Raw genomic sequence first — 12,097 nt, forward strand, 5'->3', positions numbered from 1 at the left:
AGCAGCGTTAGATCTAATTTTAAATAATGTTATCCTGCATTTTCTGAATGTGGAGGAATAATTAGTTGTCAGGTAAGCAGAAGAATTGTCCTACCACACTGTTAACGGAATCAGAAGAGGTCTTGTATTGTATGCGCATATGCTGTGTATATGCACTTGAAGGAATTACACTTTGGTTTTCATTTTTAACACACTCAGACAGTTCTCATCCTGCAATCCCTTGCTCGCTCAATTAGTCCCCAGAAAGTCAGTGTGGCTGCTGATGCAAGAGAAGGGAACTGGGAACTTGCACTGAAAAGTTTCACAAGCTGTTAAATGTTCAAGGTTGTGTAGAATAGTCTGCTCCCATATACGTGACTCACTTAAGGTTCCCCACACTTGTCATAAATCAGAAAGAGGCTATCTATCTATCTATCTATCTATCTATCTATATGCTACCTGTATATATTTGTAATGCATGACTGATCTTCTGTGACATTCATCTCCAACCTTCACTGGTGAGGAGAGACAAGGATAACACACACTTGTGGCGATTCTCTCTCCTTCTCAGGAAGACTAATGTCAGAATGTAGATCAGCCATCATGTTTTTGATGGATTAATTTCAGGAACGTACATTTATACACACATCAGTACAAGGCTCCCAATCTCAGACTAGAATATCAAATAGATGGGCTGTTGTGTAAACTGGAAAATATTTATTACAAGTAAATAATGGTTGTTCATTTTAGGAGACAGTTGCGCAATTATTGTACTGCAGTGATTTGAGCTTAGTATGAAGTGATTTCTGGTTGCTGTTCAGGGAGCTGGTTTCAAATTCTAAGGCCTTGATTCTGCAAAGCACTTAAACCTGTTTATAGTCCAGCCCTATTCAGTAAAGCACCTTGAGCATGTGCTTAAGTCTCATTGAAATCAATGGGATTTAAGCATGTGTGTAAAGTTAAGCACGTGCTGAAGTGCTTTGCTGAACTGGGACCAGTATTCTGACACGATATGAGGCCTGCCTGTGTGAAGGATCACCTCTCTGCTTTGTAATACAGTGGCAATGATGACCAGTGTTGGCATTTGAGTGCACTGTCCCCTGGTTTACGCATAGGTGGGATAGTGGGCAGGTTATTTCATGGGAAGAGACATTGACTTTGGAGTTGGTTTCCTTCGTTGGTCTATCAGAGTCCAAGTCCATTTTTTCAGTTATTTTGCAAGGCCTGTCTGTTCTCCCAGGCTTCGGAGAAGAAGGTAGGTTGATGAGACTGAGTCGGCTCCAGAGGGGATGGCATTTTTTACTCGTAATAGGCTGTTGGGATTCAGCCACTTTATTAGTTTGTCTGTACAATCTGTTATGCTTTCAAATGTACAGATGTCTATCGAGCAAAAACCCCAAGTAGTGACAATGTTGTTTGAAAGTACATTGACACACTCAGGCTGGAATGATTTTCCAGGTGTTTTATAGTAGGAATAGAAATCTCTCCTCCTGTTGTTGTGCCACAGGCATTGTCTCCCTGGGGGTATTTTTAAATTTCAAATAAGAGTTATTTGAACCTGTTTGTAAAGCTGGCCACAACCCACCTTGTAATGAAGTTCAAAAGGAGTGAAGTTCTCTTCCTTTGTCTGTACTTACATGGCCCTCATGACAGTAATATCTGAGCGCTTGATCTTTGCAACATCTCTGTGAGGCAGGGAAGTGCTATGATCCCAGTTTTACAAATGGGGGAGCTGAGACATAGAAAGGTTAAGTGATTTACCCAAGGTCAGACAGGAAGCCTGTGGCAGAACAGGGATTGACCCCTCGTCTCCTAGTCCTAACCACTGGATCATCCTGCCTCTCCCCCCTTTCTACAGCCTAAACATTCCATTTAGCCTAGATACTCAAATAGTAGTTTGCAGTCGATGTGGAGCCCTGCATTATTTTTGTCTCAGACCATAGTTGGCTGATGCCAGTATTTTAAAAAGAGGTTTAATTTTTTGTATATCAAAGCGGAATGAGGCTCTGCAGGGATCTGGAAACGGAACAAAATTACTGATGGGATATTGCTACCAACTTTGAAGCCTGCCATTTCCGTACATCTTGCGGCGTTTAGAGAAGGAATGGGAGAAAAGCCTTTTCTGATTGAGGTGAAAGAGTCTCTGCTTCTCATTTGGCTCTGTAATGTTTTATCCTTCCATCAGTATGCTTTTAGAGCTACCATTTCCACCAATCGCCTTCATTTTCTTTTGTATCACACAGTGTTTGAAGCAAGATGCCTGCAGAACTGAAGGGGAGAACATCCTGTGTTTTTTCCTTTTATAAAACTATAATAGATTGTTTGTTTGTGGGAGGGGGAATTGAACAACTAGCAGATACTACTGCTGACACACTTCACAGGTACAAACAAAGTACAGACCAGCTTGAATGATGCCAAATAATCCAGGGTTCTACTATGCAATCTAATTGCATAGCAGAGGCCATAAAACAACTATACAGGGATATGTCCCTGCCAATTACCCGGGGTCCAATTCTGATTTCAATAGGGCTGTGTGTGGAATAAAATACTACTCTCTGTTCCATGGCATGTGGAGAAGGAAAAGGAGATCACCCTCCCCAGGCACATTTTGATACCCAGCATCATCACATGACGTCAAAAACTTTATCACTCAGAGACCCGGCCTGCTGATGGGACGTTGCAGTTCATGACGTAGTCGGATTGTGATTTTTATGGCCTATTGGTATCAATGCAATCCCAACTCTTGGGCTGCAAAGTTGCCCTGATAAGGATGGTCTTGCAAATCTCAGGAGAGGCTGCAATCTTCAAGTAGTTATAGGCACAAACAAATGCTAAGCGTGCATCAGCTCTGAAAATCGTGTACTAAAATTAATAAAACTTCTTATTTTTAAGCAAATAAAAACCTCCTGATGAGACCTGTGGAAAAACCTTTCCATTGTCTCCGGTGGTGCAGAATCCAGCCCTTATGGAATTGGTCCCACTGGTTTATTCACATATCTAAGGGCTGCAGGATATTGCCTATGGGGAATTTTTAAAATACTATTAGGTTCAGTGTCTTATACTACTCATCTAGTGAGTGATGTGCAGAAGAGCCTCCTAGACTTTTGATGTTTAACCCAGAGTCCTTAGCAGCATTGATTTAAGTGACAAACCAGTTCAAGATGAAGTACTCCATTAAATGTAATGCCTGACAAGTATGAACTGCTTTGAGGTTTACTTATGAAAATAATTACTGTAATGGATGGGATGCTGTCCAAATTAACCTTGGTAAAAGGGGACCGCAGTTCTTGAGAAACAACAAAAGCAAAAGTGGGGAGGGGAAGCATAACATGGCACTTAGTGAAATGACAATGTGTCTAACGGACCACATCTGACATTCTGAAGGAGCCGTAATGTTAAGTAATGAATTTAATTTTCAGAGTATCTAGGGTGTATTTTCTCATTTTCCCCCTTTTGTCTAGAAAATACGCAATGACAACAGGTACTAACTATTTCTTTTCTATTCATCAATCTAAAAGTCCTCTGAGACAACCTCCACCCCCCCTTTCAGGATGAAAAGTTGATGCTTTACTTCACATACTGAAGGCTAGACCTTTGGCTGGTGTAAATGGACATAGCTCATTTACACCAGCTGAGATTTGGTCCTATGATTGACCCTAAAAAAATAGTTCCGTTGAGTTTAATTGCACCAGTTTACAACAGGCATGTGAGTTTCCCTGGTTGTGTGGTTGTAGGCAGTGGTACTGAATTGCATTTTGCAATCATCCTACTTCCTAATTTTATATAAGAAAGCCCCCAAACATCTATGGACAAATTCATTTGTGTGTTGCCTGGAGGTTGACCGATTGGTAGTTTGGAATGGGGTTACAGTCAAAAAAGAGACTGTTAAAAATGATATCCTCTTACTGCTCTTTGCTTCCTAAGTTTCTTATGCGTCACATCCATTTAGTCTACTTATTTAAAAGCAGACGTTTCCTGCCCTCCTCTCTCGAGTGCTAATGTTGGTGGGGAAGCCATTGTGAAGTGTCTGCATTAGGAAGAACATAGCTTTACTTTCAGGCACTCGGCTGAACTTGGGTCAGATCAATGTAGCTGCATCGTTTTACACCAGCTGAGGATCTGGGTCTCCTATTGGAACTGTCATCCAATGGCCTGATTCTCCTCTCTCTTAGGCCTGGTCTACATTAGAGTTTGGTTGATGTAAGGCAGCTTACGTCGACCTAACTCTGTAAGCATCTACGCTACAAAGTTGCTCCCACCGAAGTAATTCGCTCACTACATCAACCTAATAACTCCAGCTCTGTGAGAGGCGTAGCACTTAGGTCGATGTAGTTAGGGCAATGCAGTGTCTGTGTAGACACTGTTACTTACATTGCCTGTTGGCTTGGGGTGGGGTGGGGTGGGGTGGGGCACTTAAGTCTGGTGAGGAGACACATCACCGACAGACGCGCTTCTGGTGAGGAGACACCTCACCAACAGAAGGAGGGTAATGTGGACATGAAAAACTGCAGTAATTACTGTGGTGGCTGTACATCGATCTACCTTAGGTCGACTTAATTTTGTAGTGCAGACAAGGCCATATTGGTCTTTCCTCTGTTTTACTTGCGCAGCTTCACAGACTCAGAGAAACACTGTTGGTTTCCACTAGTGTCAGGGCTCGATCCTGGAAGGTGCTAAGCACTCTCTGGCCCTGATCCAGCAAAGCACTGTCAGAATGTAAGTCGTCCCATTTCACTGTCCATGTGCTTTGCTGGATTAGAGTCAGAGCGCTCAGCACTTTGCTCAACTGATTCTTAAAGGAAGGGGGAATCGTGTTTTACTGGTGAGGTAGGGAGCACCCACAGCCTGCGCTGAGAGCAGCACCTCACAGGATTAGGCCCCAACATGTGTAACTTGGAAGTTAAAATGAGTTCTTGGGTTCATAATCCATTTTAAAACTAATTTTAAAATTACACTATCCAGCACATGTAAAACGCTAGTATTCATGGCCTGCGATCTGTCCCTTGCCCTCCTTCCCGCTAGAAAGGGAACTCCACACACGCATGGCTTGGCTTTTGAAACCAACCTCAACTCCCTAGTGAAGCTAATGGGAGCTGCAGGCCACGTCTACAAGCAAATCAGACCATAAACTTCTAATTCTCCCACCTGCAACAATAACTTGAGGGAAGCTCTAGCAGGCAGGTTAGCCCAAGCATTGGCACGCGAATTGGTCCCTCTGCCTTTTCCTTTCCCAGGTGTTAAGCCTCAAGCACCTCTCCCCAAAGAGGTCAGTCAGAAGGGACCCGCATGGGGTTGTGACCTACATCAGCTAGTGTTTGGAAAGTATTTTGTTAACTCCCTCCGCTGGATCTTGAATATTCTCTCTCTCTCTCTCCCCCACCCCCTCCGCCCCCATTATGTACAATCTGTTACCCCTGCAAGCAGCTGGCTCTGTGACATCATATCATTTGTGCCCAGTCAACGGATGCCACTAAAGCAGGGTTTGGGGTGCCGAGTCTTCATTTATTCACTCTAATTTAAGGTTTCACGTGCCAGTCATACATTTTAACGTTTTTAGAAGGTCTCTTTCTATAAGTCTATAATATAGAACTAAACTATTGTGTGTAAAGTAAATAAGGATTTTTAAATATTTAAGAAGCGTCATCTAAAATTAAATTAAAATGCAGAGCCCCCCGGACCAGTGGCCAGGACCCGGGCAGTGTGAGTGCCACTGAAAATCAGCTTGCGTGCCGCAGGTTGCCTACCCCTGCACTAAAGCCTAGCTCTCCAGGGTCCTGGATCTGTCTTGGATTCAGCACTGGCCATGAAGGGGCTGTGTCTGCAATTGCAACATTATTACAATTAATGGCTTCACCTCCTCCCCCCCACCCCATGATTTCCTCTCCTCCCCTCCCCTCCCCACCCCACCCCTGCTTTTTGAATGCAGCACTTCCAAACTGGCGCATGTAAGGGCCTCCTGCAGTGCTCTGTCAATGCACCAAGCTAACAAGGCTTTGTGTTTGTCTCTGACATCCTGCCTATCTCTTGTGATAAAGAGCTTCCCCTTTTCCACGGCGTCCTTTTCAACTGCTGCTTTTTCGTTTTCATTGTGTTTATGATAAGAAAATAAAAACCTCCCCTTACGTGACCTTTGCAATAAAAGAGAAATAAACTGTTCTTTTCCAACCAGGTAATTATTTGTAATTAATTTACCAGGAATTAATTGCTGAACTGCAGCTTGATTCAGATTCCTTTGCTTACTCATGAGAAATGTTGCTGGCTATTTTTTTTTTTTTTTTAACCCTCTGCTTCTGTATATTTCTCTTCTGGATTTCCTTTTGCATCTTGCTTTTATTATGTAGATGTGATTTTTTTTTTCTCTTTTGAAAATTCCCATTCTAAATGATTATTTTTGTTTTTAAGTGAGTGTTATATGCTAGGGAGGCCTTTTTATTTTATATTTGTAAAGTTTGGTTTTTTTATTTTATTTTATTTTTGGCACTGGTATTCAGCAATCTGTCTGCTTTGCATTTGGATGGTCTAAGCCACTGGCAGAGTGAAGTCATGTTAATTGATAAATTGATGCTGCCTGGCAGAGCAGCTCCAGGTCATTAAAAATGTTGAACTTCTTAAGATGCAAAATATCTGTCATTTGAGTGCTTTAGCACAGACTAAACATGGAAATTTGCAGTGAGGCTTAGAGGAAAATACAGACCAACCACTGCATTTCAGAGCTGTAAGTAGTTTTTGTTTTTCTTAAATTGCTTTTATCTGTGGTGGTGGTAATAGATCCATAGATCTAATCCCATCTCAAATGGCACATTGTTTAATATTGTTATAGCACAGAGGTTCCTATCAGAATCTGGAACCCGTTGTACTAAATCCAGGGCAAGCACAAAGTAACAGGGAGTCCCTGCCCTGAGGAGAATATATTCTAAAAAAGAGAAGGGACAGACAAAGGAAAGGGGTGCCAAGTGGACAGATGGTGATATGCATGTGTCTGGCTAGTTCCTTTATGTGTGTGGAGTTTGGGGGGGGTTGCCCCCAAGATGAGTAACCTGAGTTCTTTGACTGACTCAGCAACTGCCTCACTATTTGAGTTTGGGGGCAAGTCACTTGCATATCTGAGTGAAATTTACTTCACTTTCACTCCCCTCCTCCCCCAGAAAGCCTTACTCTTTGAGCTTTTTGCGGTGAAATCCAGCCCCACATACCTCAAATAGAGGCCATGGTACAGAGTGATAGAGCGAAATATTTTTTCACACAGTGGATAATTGGGCTGTGGAACTCATAGCTGCAGGAGGTCATTGAGGTTAAGAATTTAGGAAGAGTCAAAAAAGGGATTGGACATTTATATGGATCACAAGAATATGCAGAATTAAAATAGATAATCCTAACAGAAGCTTGGAAGGGATATTGAAGCTCATGCTTCAGGGCTTAAGCCAATCTCTTACTATGAGAGATTAGGCAGAGACCAATTGCAGCAAATCATCCTGCATCTGGCTGCTGCAGGGTTCTTATACTCTCTCCCAAAGCATCTGGTCCTGGCAACGGTCAGAGAAAGGATATTGGACTGGAGAGACCTTGAGTCTGATCCGGTTTGGTAATTCCTATGCACCTGTTCCTGTACAACTGACCCACTCCAGCATTCATTTGTTCAGCCTATAGGATCCTCTACAGTATTTCCATGCATTGTTAGCCCATAAGGTCATGTTTCTGTGTTGCTGGCAGTTCTCTCCGTCTGTCTAAACTGTGGCATTATGAGATGTGCAGGCCGCCCCGCCACCAGGGTGAATACGATTCTGCGTTCAAGTGGCTAAAATGGGCTATAACTGTATTGACCTTTCAGGGGTGGCGCAAGGCATGATTCATGGGGGCAAGCACTTTGAGATCTGCAAGTGTAAGGGTATGTACTGCTGCAGAAGTGCTATGGTATTATAAGGGTATCTTATAAAGAATTACATAGGTCAATCCAACTTGAGAGAGAACTACTAGAGAGGGAGAGAGTTTACTGTAGGGTTGAAGTTTCCAAAGTAGTCTAGGAGATTTACACACAGATCTGCCACTTACAATTAATGGAAGATGTATGTCTAAAGCCCTTAGGCTACTTTGAAAATCTCAGCCTCATTTCATTTCAAGGGGCCATTTAAGGTGAAGTTGTCCATTAACACCCCTCTGGTCATAGTGGGGGAAAGTGTGTGTGTGTGGGGCATGGGAGGGATTGATGGAATGCATGTGGGGGGATTGCTAGTTGGCCACTTCACCTTGAATGGTCCCTTGAAATATGTTTCAGAGTAGCAGCCATGTTAGTCTGTATCCGCAAAAAGAACAGGAGTACTTGTGACACCTTAGAGACTAACAAATTTATTAGAGCATAAGCTTTCGTGGGCTACAACCCACTTCTTCTTGTTATGCATCCGAAGAAGTGGGATGTAGCCCACGAAAGCTTATGCTCTAATAAATTTGTTAGTCTCTAAGGCGCCACAAGTACTCCTGTTCTTTTTTTGAAATATGTGTTAACGACTTATGCTAAACAATCTGTTCCACCTTGTATTTAGCTGTGACACTCCGAGTACGTTTCCCAGACCCGAAGAGCTCTGTGTAAGCTTGAAAGCTTGTCTCGCTCACCCAGGGCCGGCTCTGGATTTTTTGCCGCCCCAGGCAAAAAAGCCTCCGGCCGCCCCCCCCGTGGGGGGGAGGGCGGTGAGCCCCGGCGGGGGCTCCGCTCTCCCCCCGGCGGCCGGGGGGAGGGCGCCGGAGGGGAGGGCGGCCGGAGCCCTGGGAGGAGGGCGGCGAGCCCCGGCTGTGGCCCCGCTCTCCCCGGCGGCTGGAGCGCCGCGCCGCCCCCCTCCAGGTGCCGCCCCAAGCACCAGCTTGGTTGCCTGGTGCCTGGAGCCGGCCCTGCGCTCACCAACAGAAGTTGATCCAATAAAAGATATTACCTCACCCACCTTATCTCTCTTATACCCTGGCTGTGACATGGCTACAACAACACCGCATACAACAATGGCACAATTAATGGTGTCATTTGAAGTTTATGCAGGAATTAGATTTTTTTGTGTTTTGTTTTGTTTTTTGCTATCTTTCCCTGACTTATACACACTCAGCAGGTCCAAAAACTATTATACTGAAGGAACCCCTGTAATTTTGGCCAGTTAGTGTTTTATACTTTGGTTACTGGAAAAGACTTCAGGTAACTTTAAGAAGTATCTTCTCCATATCGCTCTACTCTGAGATCTGGTTGCTTTTTCTGTCTGATTACCAGATGTAGATTACCCAACCACTGTAGCCTCCTATTTCTCAGATGTGGGGCTTGTTTAGTTCCCTTCCTCTTAGTTGTTTTTTAATTAATCATAGCAAACTTCAGGGATTGACCATCTAGATCGCAAATACTGTTTATTTTTAATGTCTAAACTAATTCACTTCAAAATCTGACCCTCTGTGCTTGTTTCCCCATGTGTGAGATGGTGATGCTTACCTGCCTTGTTGTGAGGTTTAATTAAAACGCTCTGAGATCTTTGGATGGGAAGTGCAAACTACTTTTATTTATGAAGTCTTTGTTTTCTACCTCTGCAGCCTTGGCTGAAATCCAGCCCAATTTTCAAAGTACGTCTGACCTTATATTAGTCTCTAAAGGTGCATAAATATATTCTGAGAACCTGGCATGAGGTGATATGACTTGCAATTTCTGCTCTCTGGGAATTGTTTTTCCCCTTCACTTTTAAAGATCACCCAAAGCATGACTGACAGGTTGGTACTGGGAAACGTGCAGAAATGAAATCTAGACTAGACATAGAGAGTTTAAAACAGTGCTACGTTAAAGTGCACTAAGGAACCTTTAGTGCATTCCAGCAGGTTCTGCACAGACCCAATTAATACACAGTATGTTCGTGCGCTTTAGAAATCAAACCCCTGTAGAGCACATTACCTCACCATGTAGATAAACCCTCAGATAAAACTGGTATCCTAGTAAATCTAAACATCTGTTTTCAAGCCAGTCACATTCTTTTGTATAATGCTAATAGGTGAATGTTTAAATGTTGTTTCAAGACATATGTTTTAAAACTACTTTTATGTAATTGATCAGATAATAGGCTGATCTTGTTCTGTCTTTTGGAAGGAATATTGTCAGGTCAGATTTTCTCCAAAATTTATACAAACTTTTACAAAATCTCATTGACAGAAATGTTTCTGTATTTTTTAAAATAATTTCAATGGGAGCCATTCATTTGGAAGACTATCATATTCCAGTGCAGCAGCTGCATCCCATCAGCTGTTGTATTGTGCTAATGTATGAAAACCAGAAACTGTTTTCTTCTTGCATTTATCTCGGCTTCTGGAGTAAAAATAAGGAGCATAAATGATGAAGAATAAATCAGATTTATAAAAACTCCTTCCGTTCTAACAATCTAAAGCAGTGTCAATAACACAGATCAGGAAAGCCTAGCTTTTAAACAGATGGGTTTTTAAGGTGATGGTGTTTTGTACCAAACCTGAATAGCCCAGGATCATTTCAGTTTAATACACTCACATTAGGGCTGTAATATTGTGCACTTCCTTTTGTTGCATTTTCCTGACGACAGTATCTTCTTCTTCAGCCTGAATCCCTACAGCTATGATGAGAATTGCCTGAGCAGTAGTGAAGACCACATCCCACTGGCTGCCTTGCCCTTGTTGGCCATTTCCTCCCCTCAGTACCAGGATGCAGTTGCCATGGTGATTAACAGAGCCAACCAAGTTTACAATGAATTTCTCAAGTCTCCAGATGGGACTGGTTTTAATGGACAGGTAGGACCATTTCCTCTTACGTCAAAGAAAAATGCTTTGGGCAAGGCTGAGTTTCCATTATTTTAGGCCATTGCGTTGCGTGTATCAAGTTACTAGTATGGGGCTGACACAGCAAATGAGATGAAGCAGTGTTAGCATGGGAGTGCAAAATGTCTGTTAAGCCTCTGTTTACATTTCCCAGACCTGAAGAAGAGCTCTGTGTAAGTTCAAAAGCTTTCTTTCACCAACAGAAGTTGGTCCAATAAAAGATATTTCCTCACTCACATTGTCTCTCTGTTCAGCCTCTGAGGATGCTCAGGGTAAACTAGGAGCTTCCTGAAACCTGAGCAGTGTCAGTTTGAGCTGGTAAACTCATGCAGTTAATAGAAAGCACTGGACCTAAAGGTTTGAGAATTTTTGCTTCATTGGCAATTTAAAAAAGTTTAAAATAAATATTTGGGGTCAGACCAAAAACTAAAATATAGAAATTTGTCAGCAAATTGAAAACCCGAAGAAAAAATTTGTTGTGGGTTGAAAAAAATCTGAAACGCTTCGTGTTGCAAATGTCAAAACAAAATGTTTTGATTTTTTTTCTGACTTGTTCTCTCCGCCCTCCCCCGCACCCTCCACCACCACTCCAAAGTGAACAATTTGGCAAAACCAACACACATTCATAAAATGTTTTGGTGTGGCTGAATCTGCAATTCTCACCAGAAAAAGTTTCAGCTGAAAAATTTGCTCAGCTCTAGTTGTACCTTCTCTCCCAGCCAGTCCAATTCCTAAATTCGTATAACCCCTTTGCAGATGATGGGAGTTGAGGGACCTCAGCACGTCTCTGATTAGACCATAGGGAATCAAACATTTAAGTACTGGTATCTCCCTCTTTTGTCACGGTGTCAGTAAAACCACAGGGAGGAAGCATGATCCTATGATTGAGGACTCAGGAGATCTGGGTTCAGATTTTGGCTCTGCCACAGATTCCCTTGCGTGACCATGGGCAAATCACTCAATCTCTCTGGGCCTGATACAGATCCCAATTAAATCATCTAAAAGACTTGTGTGGAGTTGATTGGGTTTGGGATCACCACTCTCCTGTAGCTACCTGGTCTCTAAATGGGGTTACTAATGCTTCTTTACCTTATTGAGGATACATTTATTACTGAGTGTGAAGTGCTTATATACACTTGTGATGGGCCTTTAAAGGTCTAGATAGATACAGTTGTTTTAAGTACAGTGAGGTTTCAAAGGCTCTGAAAGAAGAAAAGATTTTTAATCTGAGGGTACAATGTAATCTTCTGAGGAACGCATGAGTCTTAATACACAAACAAATTATTTTTTTCATAACAATAATAGGATTATACTGTGGCATATC

The 12,097-nt window shown here is 42.6% G+C and overlaps 1 protein-coding gene across 1 annotated transcript in view; it reads left to right on the forward strand.

The window, feature by feature from the left end:
- The window catches only part of PITPNM3 (PITPNM family member 3), a 345,453-nt gene that overhangs the window by 273,510 nt on the left and 59,846 nt on the right, over positions 1-12,097 (forward strand). The window contains exon 6 of the mRNA XM_024206929.2: positions 10,557-10,746. Coding sequence (XP_024062697.2) covers positions 10,557-10,746 — 190 coding nt within the window. The remainder of the gene's footprint in view (positions 1-10,556; positions 10,747-12,097) is intronic.

This window comes from Terrapene carolina, unplaced genomic scaffold (assembly GCF_002925995.2).
Source record: "Terrapene carolina triunguis isolate 2854851 unplaced genomic scaffold, T_m_triunguis-2.0 Scaffold231, whole genome shotgun sequence".
NCBI classification, from domain to species: domain Eukaryota; kingdom Metazoa; phylum Chordata; order Testudines; family Emydidae; genus Terrapene; species Terrapene triunguis.